Below are 16,048 nucleotides of genomic sequence, written 5' to 3'. Positions count from 1 at the left end.
TTGGATCAAATAAATGCAGCCTTGGCCAGCAGAAGAGACTTTTTAAAAAATATTCAAAAATCATACAGATCTAAAACTTTTGAACGGTAGCGTATATGTTCAACTTTACATACACTTGCGTAGGCCGATATATACTATATTGCATATTTAAACTGCTTGATTGCTTGCATCATCGCAAAACTATTGTCGCCCAGCTCAAATCTGCTAAATGCGTAAAGATATTCAAATATTATAAACATCAACATCATGATTTTCTGAAAAGCTGCTTTTGAAACAATGTGTATTGTGAAAAGCACTATAAATACATTTGAATTGGCTTGATTTTACTTGAATAACAACTCTGACCTGTCTAAAGAGGTTGGGGAAGTCTTCTGCACCGTTGACCTTTCGGATACCTTTCCTCCTCCTCCTTCAGACGCCTTCACCATCAAAGGATACCCCACTAGTTCAGCCGCCTATCAAGAAAAAACATGCTCTGTCACTGACAGAACTAAACTATGAACATGTCACATTGTAAATGATGCAAATGTGTAGTTTACCTTCAGTCCAGCCTCCACATCATGGACACAACCCTGCTCGTACAGATCAGATGGGACATTAACAATTCCTTTCTTCTGGTCATCCTCAGTCCACTCTACAGTCAGCCCTGTACAGACACAGCAACATGGTGGTCAAACTCCAAAAAAAAACAACAACATGTGGTTTGGGTGCGCATGTCAGAAGTTTTTCTCAATTGGAAAATCCTCACTTACAAGTACTCTGTGTTTTAACCTTGGTGCTCTTCTGTCATTATTGACCGAAATTGTTTGTTTTTTTTTTTCATCTGAATGGTACGAAACTTGATAAAGGTTTTGGCACTTGCTATGTGAACACACACACGCACGCACACACAAATCATGGACATAATTCCAAAAAGTTAAATGGTTCTGAAAAAATAGTCACACTTGTGCTCTTCGCGGTCAAAAATGACTGCTCTGGAAATGAATGCGAAACGAATTTCAAGCGTTTAGTACTGCGCCCAAACAAAATCTTGAGATATCAACCTCAAAGCTGGAGCACAACATGTTTTGATTTATGCTTTCTTGTAGTCCATAAAACATGTTTTGAAAATATATATTTTATATAAAAATTTTAAATAGTATTTGTGCTTTTTTTTTTTTTACTTAAATTTCTATAACTTTAAGTTCACTTTTTTACTTCACTTCAGCAATAATCTGCCAAGTGCCAAAGCATTCAAGATTTATGACAGTTTAAGCTAGAAATAAATTTTTCCAAATCCATTATAACTAGGGATGAACCGATACTACTATTTCCCGAATGAGTCCTATACCGATACTTTTATTTTTAGTACTTTCCGATACTGAGTACTGATACGTGTATTTTCATTGCATTTTTAATTTTTAAAACTATTGGGCAGAGAAACCAAAAGAATATGAATCAAATTAGTTGGCTTAGCAAACAGACATTTCCTTCAATTATTGTCAAGACTAATTATGCCTGTTACAGTATTGTAGAAGCTATAATTACTTTCACTTTTCATATTATTGCTCTATCATATTTTATCTTTAAAGGAGAACTCCGGTCAATTTTAACATTGAGCTCATTTTTTTGTAAATTTGGAGTGCTGTCAGTACAGAGAACAACGACAAAAATCGGTGTTGCCTACACCGTGTTATCCTCTTTTTAAAATTTGCACCCTGTTGACTTCAATGGGGCAATTTTTAAACCTGCTTTTAGCCTCTTAACATCCTTGATGTGTCATTACAAGTGCACAGCCATGTGAGTGATTCCTTCAGAGTCAACACGCGGTGAATCTGACTGCAGTAGATGTGCAAGATATGAATAAAAATGATAAAATTTCAGCCAGCGCACATACCTGTATTTACATCCTGTTTTCGGCTGAAGTCCACAGTAGTCGATTGTCGAGTTCGGGCGCATGATCGTACGTACTAAACCTATGCGCGTGTTTTCTTTTCTTTTCTAACTCTTTACATTCACTCCTATGTGACATAACTCCTATGTTTCACAAATAGGCTATACTTGCCTATACAGGCATTTTGACATAATTTTGTGTGAATTTGTCCGTTCACGCGCGAGAAGACATGAAAGAAAACTCGATTTAATATCCATTCAAGCTGAGTCAGCTTTCTGGGTCCGCAAACTTCAGGTTACCAGTCTGAGTCTCTAACCATTAGGCCACAACTGCCCCTTGCACACACACCAACATAATAACAGCCATAATAACAGCCAATCAACAGTTTGGAGCTGGTGATTTCATTCCGATCTTACCAATTTTGCGAGCATATACACATCAGACATTTACTGAACAGTTCATAGGTGTGCTGTCTGAGGCTGACACTAACCTGATCCACTCCAGGGCAACGTGGGGATTCCAGCTGTCTGGGCCACAATAGAAGAGGCGATCTTATCCCCGAGAGCCCACATAGCCTGACTTGGTGGGCCTAATGAAAGATATAAATCGCTATAGAAAGAGCAGCACTATCACTGTACATTAATATTTGAATCAATGTGGTGCTTTATAATAATAACTCAGTCTCACCCATGAAGGCGATGCCATTCTTGTGCAGCAATTCAGGGAGTTTGGGGTTCTCAGAGGCATGACCCCAACCGGCCCACACGGCCTAAAGACAGTAGGTGAAAAAGTGAGAATAAGTGTCAAAAAAAATTTTCAGCCGTTGACATAAAATCTTTTTAAAACATATTTAATCTCAAAAATTCAACCCGTTCGCATGTTCACACTTCTCTGATATCGGTTAATTGTCACATGACGTAGTAAAACAAATATTTAATCTTTTATAAATGTTTTGATGTCATTTTTGTTTTCTATTATTTACCATCTACATTGTGATTTTTTTTTTTTATGCATAACAATATAACTGTACAACTGTAAAACATTTCATAGGAAACGCCTCATAAGATTAGATCTTTTAAGAAAATGCCTCATATTGTTGCTGTTGAAACATCTAGGCAAAGAGAATGATTTTATATCAACACTCTTTATGTTTTTTTATAATTATTACTATTTTGTATAAAAAATTATACAAAAATGAAGACAGAAATAGAGTACAATAATATTTGTCTTATCAAAGTAATACTGTAATAATACAATTGTACCTTAAAAGTGAAAAATACATTTAAAATTATAATAATACTTTTATTTTATACTAAGTTACAATACTAGTGTTTTAAATTCTTTACTTTCAAATGTTAGGCATTAAAAAGCCAGAATTACATTTTTATGATTTAATTAATGATTGGCTTTTCATAAAAGAACCCCAGAGGTTTACAAATTTCCGTTTGGGAAACCTTGCCTCAGAATTTGATATTTTGATATCTAATATAATGGCATCAATACATTTTAAAGGGTTGGCTCACCAAAAAATGAAAATTCTGTCATAATTTATCACTCTCAAGTCATTCCAAACCCATAAGACTTTAGTTAATATTTTAAACACAACTTAAAGGGATAGTTCACCTAAAAATGAAATTTCTGTCATTTACTCACCCTTAAGATGATATTTTAAAGAATGTCAGACACCAAACAGTTGATGGACCCCATTGATTTCCATAGTATTATTTTCTCCTATGGAAGGCAGTGTGGTCCATCAACATATTCTTAAGAATATCATCTTTTTTGTTCAGTAGAGGGTGAGTAAATGATGACAGAATTTAAATTTTTTGGTGAACTATCCCTTCAAGATATTTTTAATGTCCTCCCAATTGAGTCCAGGTAACCAAAACTTAGATAATCCAAAAAAGACATAAGGGTGTCGTAAAATGAATTCATATGAATCGAAGGGTTTAATCCAATCCTTGTGAAGAGATATGATCGCTTTATATGATGAACAGAAGTGTCTAAATACTTTATGGAGCCACTTATTATTTGCTGATCACCAGCCATGAAAGCTCACATGAATTTACCTGAACAGGAATTCGTTTAGCTATGTCCAAAATGAGTTCCACATTAGCATAGTTGTTGTTGTTTGTCCCTCCTGGGACAGGTACATAGTGATCTGCCATCTTGATGTACTCTGTAGACATAGTTAAACATCTGTATTTAATTGAGCACACTTGAGATTACAGGCCTTTTCACAAATAACTTCCTCCTCACTGAACTCTTTCTATGCAAATTAGGCCAGGCTTGCGCCGACAAAGCCAACTGACATAGTTTAAACAATGAAGAGAAGGACCAATGCGATCCTGTCTAAATACATTTGACAGTCCATGATGGAGCTAGGAGTGGGGGGAGGTGTCATTCAGCTATTTTTCAACTCTTATGGCATAACAGTTAAGCCAAGCTTTTTAAAACGTACCTGCATTGGCCTTGAGGTCCTCTGGGGTGACCATGACGACAAAACGTAGGGCCCGTTCATTCCGAAACATTTCATAAGCCCAGCGACGAATGGAGCGCATGCACTTCACAGCAGCAATGCCATTGTTGGCAATGAGAACCTGGAGCAACAAAAATATGATATTCAGCAGCTTTCGTCTGACCAGGGTTAGATAACTATAACTAAAACCATTAAAAACATTCTGTTATTGAAATAATAACCGTTATTAAATGTTAACTGAACATTAACGCTTTACAATGTGGTTCAATTTAAAGTCCCCCTGTGGTTAAAATCAAGCTTTTAATGTTGTTTACATGTCCATGTGTTGTTTTCAAAGACAAACCATGTACAAATTCATAAGTCAACACCATTGCTGAGTATTTTCTCTTTAAAACTGCAGTCTCAAAAACGTGGTTTAAAATCGCTGGTGTTTCTGACGTCACAAACTACTTTGTAACAAATCACGTCGACGTGTGATCGTCAACGAGTGGATCTCTGAGCTGGTGTGAGTGAGTGGAGGCGGGGCTCATTAGCATATTCATAGAACCGTGTATACTACATGAGGGAAGGATGTTACATTCAAGCATTTTTAAAGCATGAAGAATTTTTTTCAAGGAAAAAACATTTAAATATGTCATTTTGGTGATAAAAAATTAGTTTTAAGGGATACAATTATTGACTACAGGGGGATTTTAACTACATTAGTTAACATGAACTAATAAAAAAAATACTACTAAAGCATTTATTAATACATTATTAAAATCAAAAGTTGCATCTGTTCATATTTTTAATGGACCTTAACTAAAATGAACTAACAATGAATAGTTGTAATTTTTATTAACTCATTTTAACAAAATGAAGTACTGCTACAAATTCAATGCTCGTAGTTTCTCAGTTCATGTTAGTTAATGTATGAACTAACATTAACTAATGGGACCTTGTAAAGTGTTACCAACAACTTATCGACTCAAGCCTTAGTGCTCAATTCCTTTCCTTTTTTTTGCTCAGATCCATTATTTTCTTTTGTTTGGCTGTTCACATTAATTTTAAATGTGGCCAATATCATATTTGAGTATGAACAGGGCACAGTCCTGAACTGATCCGCATGCGCAAAAGAACAATAACAAAGATGGGGCAAAGCACAGAATTATACAGAAATAGATAGATAGATAGATAGACTTTATTGCAGACTCATGGTCGATAATTCATAAAAAAACAACAGACAGCACACAATTAAAAACACATCACATTAAATACAAAAAAAAAGCCCCCCAAAAAAATAAATAATATGATTCTATCCTTTCAGATGAGTTTTTTTAGAGTTTTTTAGTTTTTTTAAATAAACACAAAGATTACTGAAGTCAGTGTTTACGCGTTTATTTATATGGTGATGTGCCATGCACGCAGGCGATAAGGATGCTGACAAGGACGAGAAAGAAAGCTGTAATATTTTTTATTATAACAGCTCACCGTCCTTCCACTGACTAACTTCACAACCATCTTACAAATTCACTGAGTGACCAAAGAACTACCGGTATGTAAAAGCTTTCGAGTGACTCCCATCTGCACAGAATTGTGATAAATGTTGATCTATAGTGACGTAAAAGTCGAATGAAGTCTGATATGACTTTTCAGACTGAGAAGTCTGAATGAATACAGAAAATATAAATACAACAATTCAAAATATTAATAAAAAAAATATAATGGTATCTTAATGATACCAAAATACTACTGGACCACACTTGTATAGCAGCATAGCAGAATAGCAGACATCAGTCATGGATCTTACCTTCTCAATGACTTTGTTTCCACCAAAGCGGGTGACAAACTCAGCGGGAGAAGCGACAGTAAAGTCTCTCTGCAGGTCCAGGCGTCTACGGTCCCTACCCTGCTTCACAAGGTGAAGTCCTGACATGCTCGGCCTTGAGAAACAAACACAACACCATCATAATTCACAATGTGGCCTTTAAATACACTGAATACAACAAGACTAACACGAAAGACACTTGGAAATTATAGCATTGACTATACTAAATCTTTTCAATTCAGTACAAAAATATGGAGCAACACACATGCGAGAGAAAAAAAAATGGTCATGACAAAAGTAAATTAAAACAATGGATCAAATTAGCCCAACGCGGCCATGATTTAAAGGAACACACCAACTTTTTGGGACTTTAGCTTATTCACCGTATCCCCCATAGTTAGATAAGTCCACACATACCCTTTTCATCTCCGTGCGTGCCGTAACTCTGTCTGACACACCGACCGCTAGCCTAGCTTAGCACAAAGACTGGAGGTAAATGGCTCCAGCTAACATACTGCTACTTCTGCGGAGTGATTTACTCCAACTCTGAGCGAACTATCTGCTCCTCACCACGGGGCTTCTCAGGTGCTGCGAGCAAATCACTCCGCAGAAGTAGTAGTGCTTCGCCTCCTGAGAATATAGTTCCCAGTATGTATACGGTTAGAAGATGGCTATGTCTCATGTGACCATGTTAATTGTGCACGCTGTGACTATACAAATCACAACATGTAAATAGGAAAATGTTGGCGTTATTTTGTCACTTATTGGGAGCAGTAAGCTAGCTGGAGCCGTTTACCTCCAGTCTTTGTACTAAGCTAGGCTAGCGGTAGATGCGTCAGACAGAGTTACAGCATGCACGGAGATGAAAAGGGTATGTATGGACATAACTAACTCTGGGGGATACGGTGAATAAGCTAAAGTCCCAAAAAGTCGGCGTGTTCCTTTAACAAAAATAAAGAAAAATTCAATTGTGGGAACAAATTCTTAAAGGATTAGTTCACAAAAAGCATTCTCGTCGCTTGATAAACTTAAGTTTGAGCTACTGTAGTCACAGATTATTTTAACAATGTCTTTACTGACTTTTCTGTGTTGGCAGATGCAATTACATAGAAGCCTATGAAGGAGTGAGCCAGCTCTTAGATTTCATCAAAAATATCTTAATTTGTGTTCCGAAGATGAACGAAAGTCTTACGGGGTTGGAACAACATGAGGGTGAATAATTACTGACAGAATTTTCATTTTTGGGTGAACTAACCCTTTAATTTGTGGCAACATATACATTTTTTCCTGCATGTCATGTGAGGGGCAGTGTACAAAAATGCTGATTTGGTAGAAAAACTGCCACATTCCAAAAATATTAAACTATGACAATGATTTTGATCATTTTTTATATGATGAATTATGGATGGCTTACAGAAGGGAAATAAAGAACTTCTAAATTACATGCAAAAACATTTAGCTATGTTTAGAATGCAGTACTAACACACTTAATACTGTACATCAGTGTTTCTCAACTGGTGAGTTGCAACTCCATTTTGAGTGGGTCGTGGAGTGTATAGTTTAAAAAAAAATAATTAAAAAACTTTTCTCTAAATGTCTTTTCTGATGCAAGACTTTTATTTTGAAAGACATGCGTGAAAGCTGTTGACTCTTTTGTCAGACGTCATGAAACTGTTTTAGCCTGGTCGTTCACACATCAGATATGAAATAGACTGTGGAAAAATCTTTTCCACAAACTGTGGATATGTAAAGCTGTGGAAAAGTGGGAGTGTAGAGGGTGGGAAGAGGGGAGACAACAACCAATAATACACAGACCGGCAACACACTCATTATATACTAAGGCTGCTCGATTATGGTAAAAATCATAATCACGATAATTTTTGTCAATACTGAAATCACAATTAGCCTATTTAACACAATTATTGGTGGGTGATATGATCAAAGTCTTATTTCATGACGAGTAATTTTAAATGTCAGTGAAATTTCCCAATTATCGATACTTCAGCAAAAACTAATACTAGGTTAATTAATCTAAGTAAAAAGTCCTAAAAACAGTAAAAAAAAAAAAAAAAAAAAGACAACAGTAAACAGTAAAAAAAAAAAAAAAAGAAAAAAAAAGACAACAGTAAACAGTCAATATGAACAAAGAAACTAATTACAAACAAAACCGACAAAAAAAAAAAAAAATCAATAGAACAAAAATACAAATTAAATAACAGTGCTTTATGTTTTTCAGGAATATGTAGCCTACTAACAGTGGTATTCAGATCTGTAATAGCCTAAACAGATATTGAATAATCAAATATAAAATAGCACTGCTGTATACATTAAATATAGACTAATCCACAAATACTGTTAAACACGCATTTTCTTTCACAACTTTTTACATTCACTTAAAACATAATTGACTGCGTTTACGAAGATTCTTACCAAAATGGCATTTCGCCATTTTTGTGTGTAGGCTATTTGACCGTTCAGGCATGTTTCTGAAGCACACAGTATACTTGGCTTATGCACGTTCTGCTCAGTCTCAGAGCGCGCGCACAGAAAGCTGCCTAGGGAACAGTATCTCTTTCGTGGCTTTATGCGCTTTTAATAACACTGTTTAATATCAAGCACTCCCCCAGTTTAGCAACAGTACACTGCATTTTACAACACCCACTTACGTATTTGGCTGATTTTTATGTCAAGTTTATGGAGGAACGAAAGTGCACCGCTGTCAAGGAAAGGAATGTGCGTTGGACGGAATGCGGCAGCGGCATAATAATCGTTTTACATTGATTATCTTGTTTTCGAAAAATAAATTATGATTAATTGCACAGCCCTATTATATAAACATTAATATTAATAATAAAATATGAGAGAAAAAAAAATTTATATAAAAAAACAACAACAACAAACTCACAAAAATCAAATCATTACAGAATACAAGCATCTATAATGAACAAATCAAACACATTCTGATAAATTAGTCTTAGAAATATCAACAAATCAGCATTATAAGTTGTTGTTATTGTTAATAGTTATTGGTCTATATGAAAAATGCCTATAATGATATTTTCATTATGTTTACGAGCACTACAATCTCTGAACAAATGACACACATCAGTTTTACAGAAAGAATAAAGGCATAGTTACTTTTTTGTCCATTCTTCTTTGAATTTTCGTTGTACATCATCGTCTCTGTGTATCAGAATGATTCATCGTGTCATTGCACATAATATATTTTATTTGTAGAAGATATGATGAAATATTTGTGCATTCACGGTGCTGGTTCATGTTTGCAGCAGGAGAGTATGTGAAATATGTACATAAAAACTTAAAACACACTTGCTCCAGTGCGGATATAAACTGACATTAGGAAAGGAGGCAAAGTCCTCTTCTTTTTTTTTTTTTTTTTTTATCAAATGTAAATTCATGTCCCAGTTATTCCTACACTTAATGTTGAACATTTTCCTGTGAAATAAACCAAATACAATTTTATTTTGTATTTTTACATAATCAATATAGCCTAATTAATGTTCTATTTATTAAAGCCAAGTACAAATCTAATCAAGTAAGTGTTTTAAGCATTTTTACATTTATTCCAAAATAATAACTAAAGGCAGTAACAATTTACTTTTTTATATATACTGATGTTCAGCTGTTCTTTTTAAAAGTCAACTTATTTACAGATCATCAGTCATCATCAGGCTCGGTAAACACTGGTCACAAACACGAAGATGTACCTTTAATTTCACCAAGCTGATTGCTGCCTAAAAAAATCCACACACTTTGAAATGACAAAGCGGTGATATCTAAGTGGCTGAGATATTTACTCAAATCCATCATTTTTGTTCATTCAGAATGATTAGCGAACGCGCACAGAAACAAGAGGCGGGATTTATCACACAAACCAGTTGTATCCAGTCATAACCAATCATAGCGCGATGGAGGCATTGCCTCCTCTCACGTGACTGTCCTCCATTGATTCTCAATTACACCCCACCAAACCCAGCGCACACTTTAGGGGGTCTGTTAAAAGTCAATGGGCACAGGGGAGGCAAGAGAGACCCAAGAGTGCAGTCTGGACGATGGGCCGGGGCGACACATACACTTACGGCACATGTATCCAAACGCAAAGCTGAACAGGCAGGTGAACAGCGTTCAGACGGTCTTGTGTGGCATTTTTGCATTCTCTGTAATGCGATCTTGTGCATAAGACAGCAAAGTGATTGGGTTAAACGAGTTCATTCTCATGAATAAATGCAGAGAAAAGCTCTGAGACCGATGATGTAGACTCGTACATGCAGCCAATTGCCCTGAGTACCAATAAATTACTATGAACTAATGACGTTCATTCTATTCATCAGGATCAGTGTCCTTATGTTTTATTAACAGTTCATGTTAGTATTGTCTGTTTGCCATGGTAACTATATTATCCTTAATCTTAACCCTAAATCCACTTTATTTTCACTTTGTGTTAATTTCTGTATTTTTGATGACCGTGGTTGCTAATACCATCTTACTAACTTTATTGTATTTTTAACAGTACGTGAAAAAGTATGCATTATGCATATCAATCAGCAGTACGCTACATGCTGCATATAAAACAGTAGCATGCTATGTGCGTGTTAAATTTAGCCAGGGAATCCAGTTATCATCTGGATATAATAACAGTTTGTTAGCATATCCAGTTCTGTCTGATTCTTGAGTCAAGAAAGCAGATATTACTTATGGGTCTGGTTATTCTGGAAATGAAAGATCAAGTGCAAGTGCATTGTGGGATACGGAATCTCACACAATATGCTCTGTCTGGTTGCTAAATGTATAGGACGTCATTTGATTCAAGACACTGAGAAAATGCATACTGCACATAACATTGTCCTTATCTGTCCCTTACATAGCATTCATCATGTGTAACTTGAAGTTACAGTATTGCAATAATGTTACAAACGCTGGGACACATCAAGTACTCCTTTAAGGGGGAAGGACTGGAATGTCTCTAACCACGTTGGTAGCCAAACAGTTGAAGGACCCCATTGACTCCATAGTATTTTTTTTTTCCTACTATGGAAGTCAGTGGGGTCCATCAACTGTCTGGTTACCGACATTTTTCAAAATATCTTCCTTTGTTATCAGCAGAAGAAAGAAATTCATACAGGTTTGAAACAACTTGAGGGTGAGTATATGATGACAGGATTTTTATTTTTAAGTGAACTATTCCTTTAATTTGCAGCCCCTCCCCTTGAACAATAGCAGAGTGATTTGGGGAGGAGGGCCTATAACACTTCTCTGAACACTGAGGCATGACGTATTATAATCGTAATTTAATCACCAGTAAATAAAATCAGAAAACACAAAAATACGCAATGAGGAGCAGTATGAGTTTATTATTTCACTAAATAAATGATGCATGTTCACAAAGGTGCATACAAACAGCAGATTTGCCAGAAGTGTCTGCAAGTGGTCCAGTGACCACATAGAACAATAATAATAGAAAGTGACTTTAGACCTAAGTGAGTTTAGACCTAAGTGGCAAAGACCCATGTCTTTGTAGTTTAATGGGCAGTTTCAAATCAGTCAAATGTCTCTGCAGTATTTTCTTAATCTGTTACTACCTATAGGCTATGCAAAATTTAATATCTCATGATATTCTATTCCAGCTCTTTCTAGTATTGCGGAGAGGAGCTCTGACAACACTGAATGTGAAGAAACCACTCAGCAGCTCAAAAAACATGTAAAATACATTCTGGGAGAGTTTTATTGTTCTCTCTCTCTCTCTCTCTCTCTCATACAAAAATCAAACACCAAAATTACTACAAGTTTAAAACAAAAAAATATAATAGTAGGATACTAAACTAGCACTGTCAAATATGATGATTAGATTACACTGCAAATATATTTCAAATTATTATTCATTAAAAAAAATTAACAATTACATTAAAAATTGTTTTGCATTTAGTGCGGTAAAGACAGGAAAAGTTCTGGAGAGTAAACTGCAGTTACCTGTAAAATCATGTTTTGGACCTAGAACTCTATGAGGGACTGAACTTAAAACCTTTTGCCAACAGTCCAGATCCTTGACCATTACACTACCACTATTGCAGAGTACATAAAACAGCCTCCAGTCTGACTCCAAGCTATTCCTGAAGCATCTCTCACACTCACTCACCCTCACCCCCCCCCCCCACCCACACACACACACACACCACCCATAATGGCATGTCTGTGTGAGACCTCAGTAGGCATAGAGATGCAAAACACTGCCACGCCTGGCAGTGCAACTGAAGTTAACCAAACTCACAGAGAGGCGCTTGTGCACTTTTTCACACAGCAAAGAGATGAACCCAAATGAACCTTGATGGACATAGTACTCAAGCCACCACTTTGCACAACGCTTCCGTCACACATGAGCTAACAAATGTAATCGCTTATTTAGACAACCAGTACTAGTCTTATCAGATCTCAAGCACCAGACACAGAAAGCGTGATACAGACTTGGTGAAAGTGGACATCCATGTCACAATAACTGCAAACAAAGAACACAAAGCATCTCTGACCTTATATTGAGCAAGGCTCCGTCCAGGCTGTCAAAACCCATCTCATAAGTGCTGTCTGAACTGACAGAGGAGGGGGAAAGGGAGCGTGGATTGTCCTCCAGCTGCAGGTCCAGCTTCCCTGCGGTCTCATCCTCGGAATTATCCTCGGACACAGAGCCCACAATGAAGTGAGAGTGCAGTGCAGCCACATCTGGAAGCTTCTTCTCGGTGTCCTGCTCTGCCATGGGTAGGCCACGCTGACAGGCTGCAAGCACTATGGGAGGGAGAAGAAGATCCATTTGTTTGCATTAAAACCACGCAAATGTTACTACAAGAAAATATGATTTCTTCATTACATATTTTACTTAAATAAACATATTTTTTTTTCCAATGAACATATTATGACAAAAACAAGGATGATGTGATACAAATGTGTATCTTGCATTTTACTTGCACAATGTAAAAAAAAGAAAAAGCAGCAATCAGTATTTGGACTAACTCTGTACAAAGTAATTAACTGTAATTTAATTACGTTTGCCTTGAAAAAGTAAAGTAAGGGATTACTCTTATGTTACTCTTAATTGAATTAGTTACGTCTGATGTAATTGCATTACATACTATAGCTATAGAACTATTCTATATAAACAACAGTGGATTTAACATCTTATGTTAAAATGTATGTTTTTTTTATAACATTCTCCATTTAAATACTTTGGTCAGTTGAAAAATAGCTCATGCAATTTTAGATTATTCATTTGAAAGAATTGAAAGAGCATTTTCATGTCTATCCTTGCATTGATTGATATGGGATTTAGAAAATAATTAGCAATAAGTAATGCAATCCTTTTTAGAGAGAGTAACTGTTGAATATGTTATTAATAGCTAGCTAGTAATTAGGCTAATTACTTTTTTAGAGTAATTTGCCAAACACTTGTAGCAACAGATTTGTTCTTCCGTATTGTGACATACAGCTGACTGAAACATATTATTGAAAAAAAAAAGAAAAAAAAAAAAGTAGGGTCAGGATTTGGTTTTCTCCATTGATTGTAAGAAAGGCCGATGTTTAAAAAAACTAAATGATTGGAGAAGCCAATTTTCACCAGATTTTTTAAATAAAAAATTACGAGCTCAAAAATGTTCTTCAGTTAAACAATGCATGGAGTAGTTCATAATAAGATGCATTTAGAAAATAGATTTTCAGATTCAGATTTTCAATTCATGTCAAGTTTAATAAAAGCAAACTCGCTAAGACAGATCACGTCTTACTGAACGAGTTGGTATCGCATGTTAATATCATATTATTCTTATATATATTGGAACTGAATGATTACCATATCATTATTTTTTGTTTGTTGATTATCATTTTTTGTCATTTAAGTGCCACTGTGAGTTATTAAATACAAGATATGACTGACAAATAGGTGACCATGTATTCTCTTGATTCAACAAGGTACATTCAGGAAATGCATGTTGGAACTTGCTTTATATTCATGAAATGTGTGTAACAGTCACTTTCCAAGTCATGCCTTACAAATAAAAGAAACAAGTGCAGTAACTAAGACACTGCAGTCCTATAAATAATACAATGGAACTAGACCAGTGTAATTTTAGTTGTATTTATATACTATAATAGTATTTATTAACAGTTGAATTAACATATTTTTATATTTTCAGTTTTTATTCAAATTTTTGTTTCAGTTTTTGTAATTCTGTTCAGAGCTTTTGTCTTCTAATAATCTTAACAGATACAACTTTTCATTCATCATGTAGATGTTGTTAATTAACAGTAACTAAGACTAATAAATGCTTCTTTTATAAGTATTTTTTAACCATGTTAACTTTGTAATCTCAGCTATTTGCCAAGGCAACATTTTTAAGTTTTCCATTTAATATTTATATTTTACTTAATCTCAATTAAAGGAAATTTTAATAGTAACAACACCAACATTGACCCACAATGACTTATACTACAAATACCATGATATTTACATAGAAGGTTGCTAAAATGATGTACTTCCTCTAGATAGTATGTAATATGATGTACTTCCTCCAAGTAATGGTATGTTTGGTACTTATTTGTAAGTGATGCTCTGTGCACATGGTACCATAGTATTGTTGTGTTTTTGGTCGCGTACTATGTATTAGCAATCAAAGCACCATGGTGTTATCATCATCGGCTCCCTCAATATCACAAGTAACCTAACGTTACAAGTTCTGCAACAGTAGCGCTATTGTATGTTACCCATTTTACGCGACTCCATGTGAACCTGTCTGATTACTGTACCTTGATTTAGCAACTTACCTGGAGGACTGACACATGTGAAAGAAATATGACCTCACCTCATCCAGCCTGACGAACCTGACGAACGAGTCAGAGCATCGCGGACCCTCAACCATGTCTAACACTCCTTTTTAATCATCTAACACTTACATTAGAGCTCATTTGCACTCATCCATAACTCTAGTCCATAACTAGTTGCCTTCGATCAGTATGATAATCATAATTTCAAACATGTAACCTGCCTGTCTCAACTTACACTGATTAAAACAGTGCAATCGGTTTAACCTAGCACACATGCTAACTCTTCATACCATCACAAACACTCCTGCCTTCTGATCTGCGTAGGTTCGCCAGCCAAAGTCGCTGTTGATGTTTTATAAATCCATCTAGTATGTGAAGTGCCATGTGCAGCAGGCACTCGCTCCCAGTAATAAGCTTATGTACTCACCGTGAGAGAAGAGTCTGCAAGCAATTCTGGTGCGTGTAAACGGACGTTACTAATATCGATTGAATGAATTCCCTCCTAATTGAAAGCCATCTCCTCTCTGGTGATGGCTAATAGGCTATATAGCAGCATAATGGTACAGGCTGTGTAGTTCCAGCCTCTTTGACAGCAGCATCACGGTGGTGTGATGCGAGGAGGGGTTACTTCTGGACGTCGTCCTTTGACCTCACCGATGCAGTCACTCACGCTGCATCAGTGGACCAATCGTATTGCGCGTTTTGGTCGGGGCGGGTTTACGCATGCAAATAAATGCGAAGGTGTGCCTAATGATATAGCGCTTCGTTAGACACGTGTTTTCTGTCATAGAATGTTCTGAGAGCTACTTTTTTGTTGCGTTGGATTAAAACAGAAAATAAAAACGTGGACGGGGAGCGTTAATGTATTTGGTATTTAGAAAGCAAAGCTGAATATCTGAGAAAAAAAAACAACAAAAAGAAACATAAAATCTAAAGCATATTTAGTCCTAATGCATTTTTATTATTATTATCACCCCACCATTAGGCTTATGAAAACTTGTGATGACATTTTCCCTGAAATTCCTAGTAGAATAGTTTTAAAAGCGTGGATGTAAACACAAAGAAG

At 35.8% G+C, this 16,048-nt stretch overlaps 1 protein-coding gene across 1 annotated transcript in view; it reads right to left on the bottom strand.

Moving 5' to 3' along the window:
• The window catches only part of acaca (acetyl-CoA carboxylase alpha), a 66,599-nt gene extending 50,974 nt beyond the window's left edge, over positions 1–15,625 (bottom strand). Inside the window, 11 exon segments of the mRNA XM_079870733.1 lie at positions 346–398; positions 401–455; positions 540–646; positions 2,364–2,462; positions 2,561–2,642; positions 3,943–4,052; positions 4,335–4,473; positions 6,142–6,274; positions 9,298–9,342; positions 12,702–12,954; positions 15,410–15,625. Of these exon segments, the coding sequence (XP_079726859.1) occupies positions 346–398; positions 401–455; positions 540–646; positions 2,364–2,462; positions 2,561–2,642; positions 3,943–4,052; positions 4,335–4,473; positions 6,142–6,274; positions 9,298–9,342; positions 12,702–12,925 (1,047 nt within the window). The 5' untranslated portion in view covers positions 12,926–12,954; positions 15,410–15,625.
• Positions 15,626–16,048: the final 423 nt, after the last annotated feature.

This window comes from Squalius cephalus (assembly GCF_949319135.1).
Source record: "Squalius cephalus genome assembly, chromosome: 5".
Lineage (NCBI taxonomy): Eukaryota > Metazoa > Chordata > Actinopteri > Cypriniformes > Leuciscidae > Squalius > Squalius cephalus.
The sequence above is the reverse complement of the archived record's forward strand: the minus strand, read 5'-3'. Positions and strand labels throughout refer to the sequence as shown.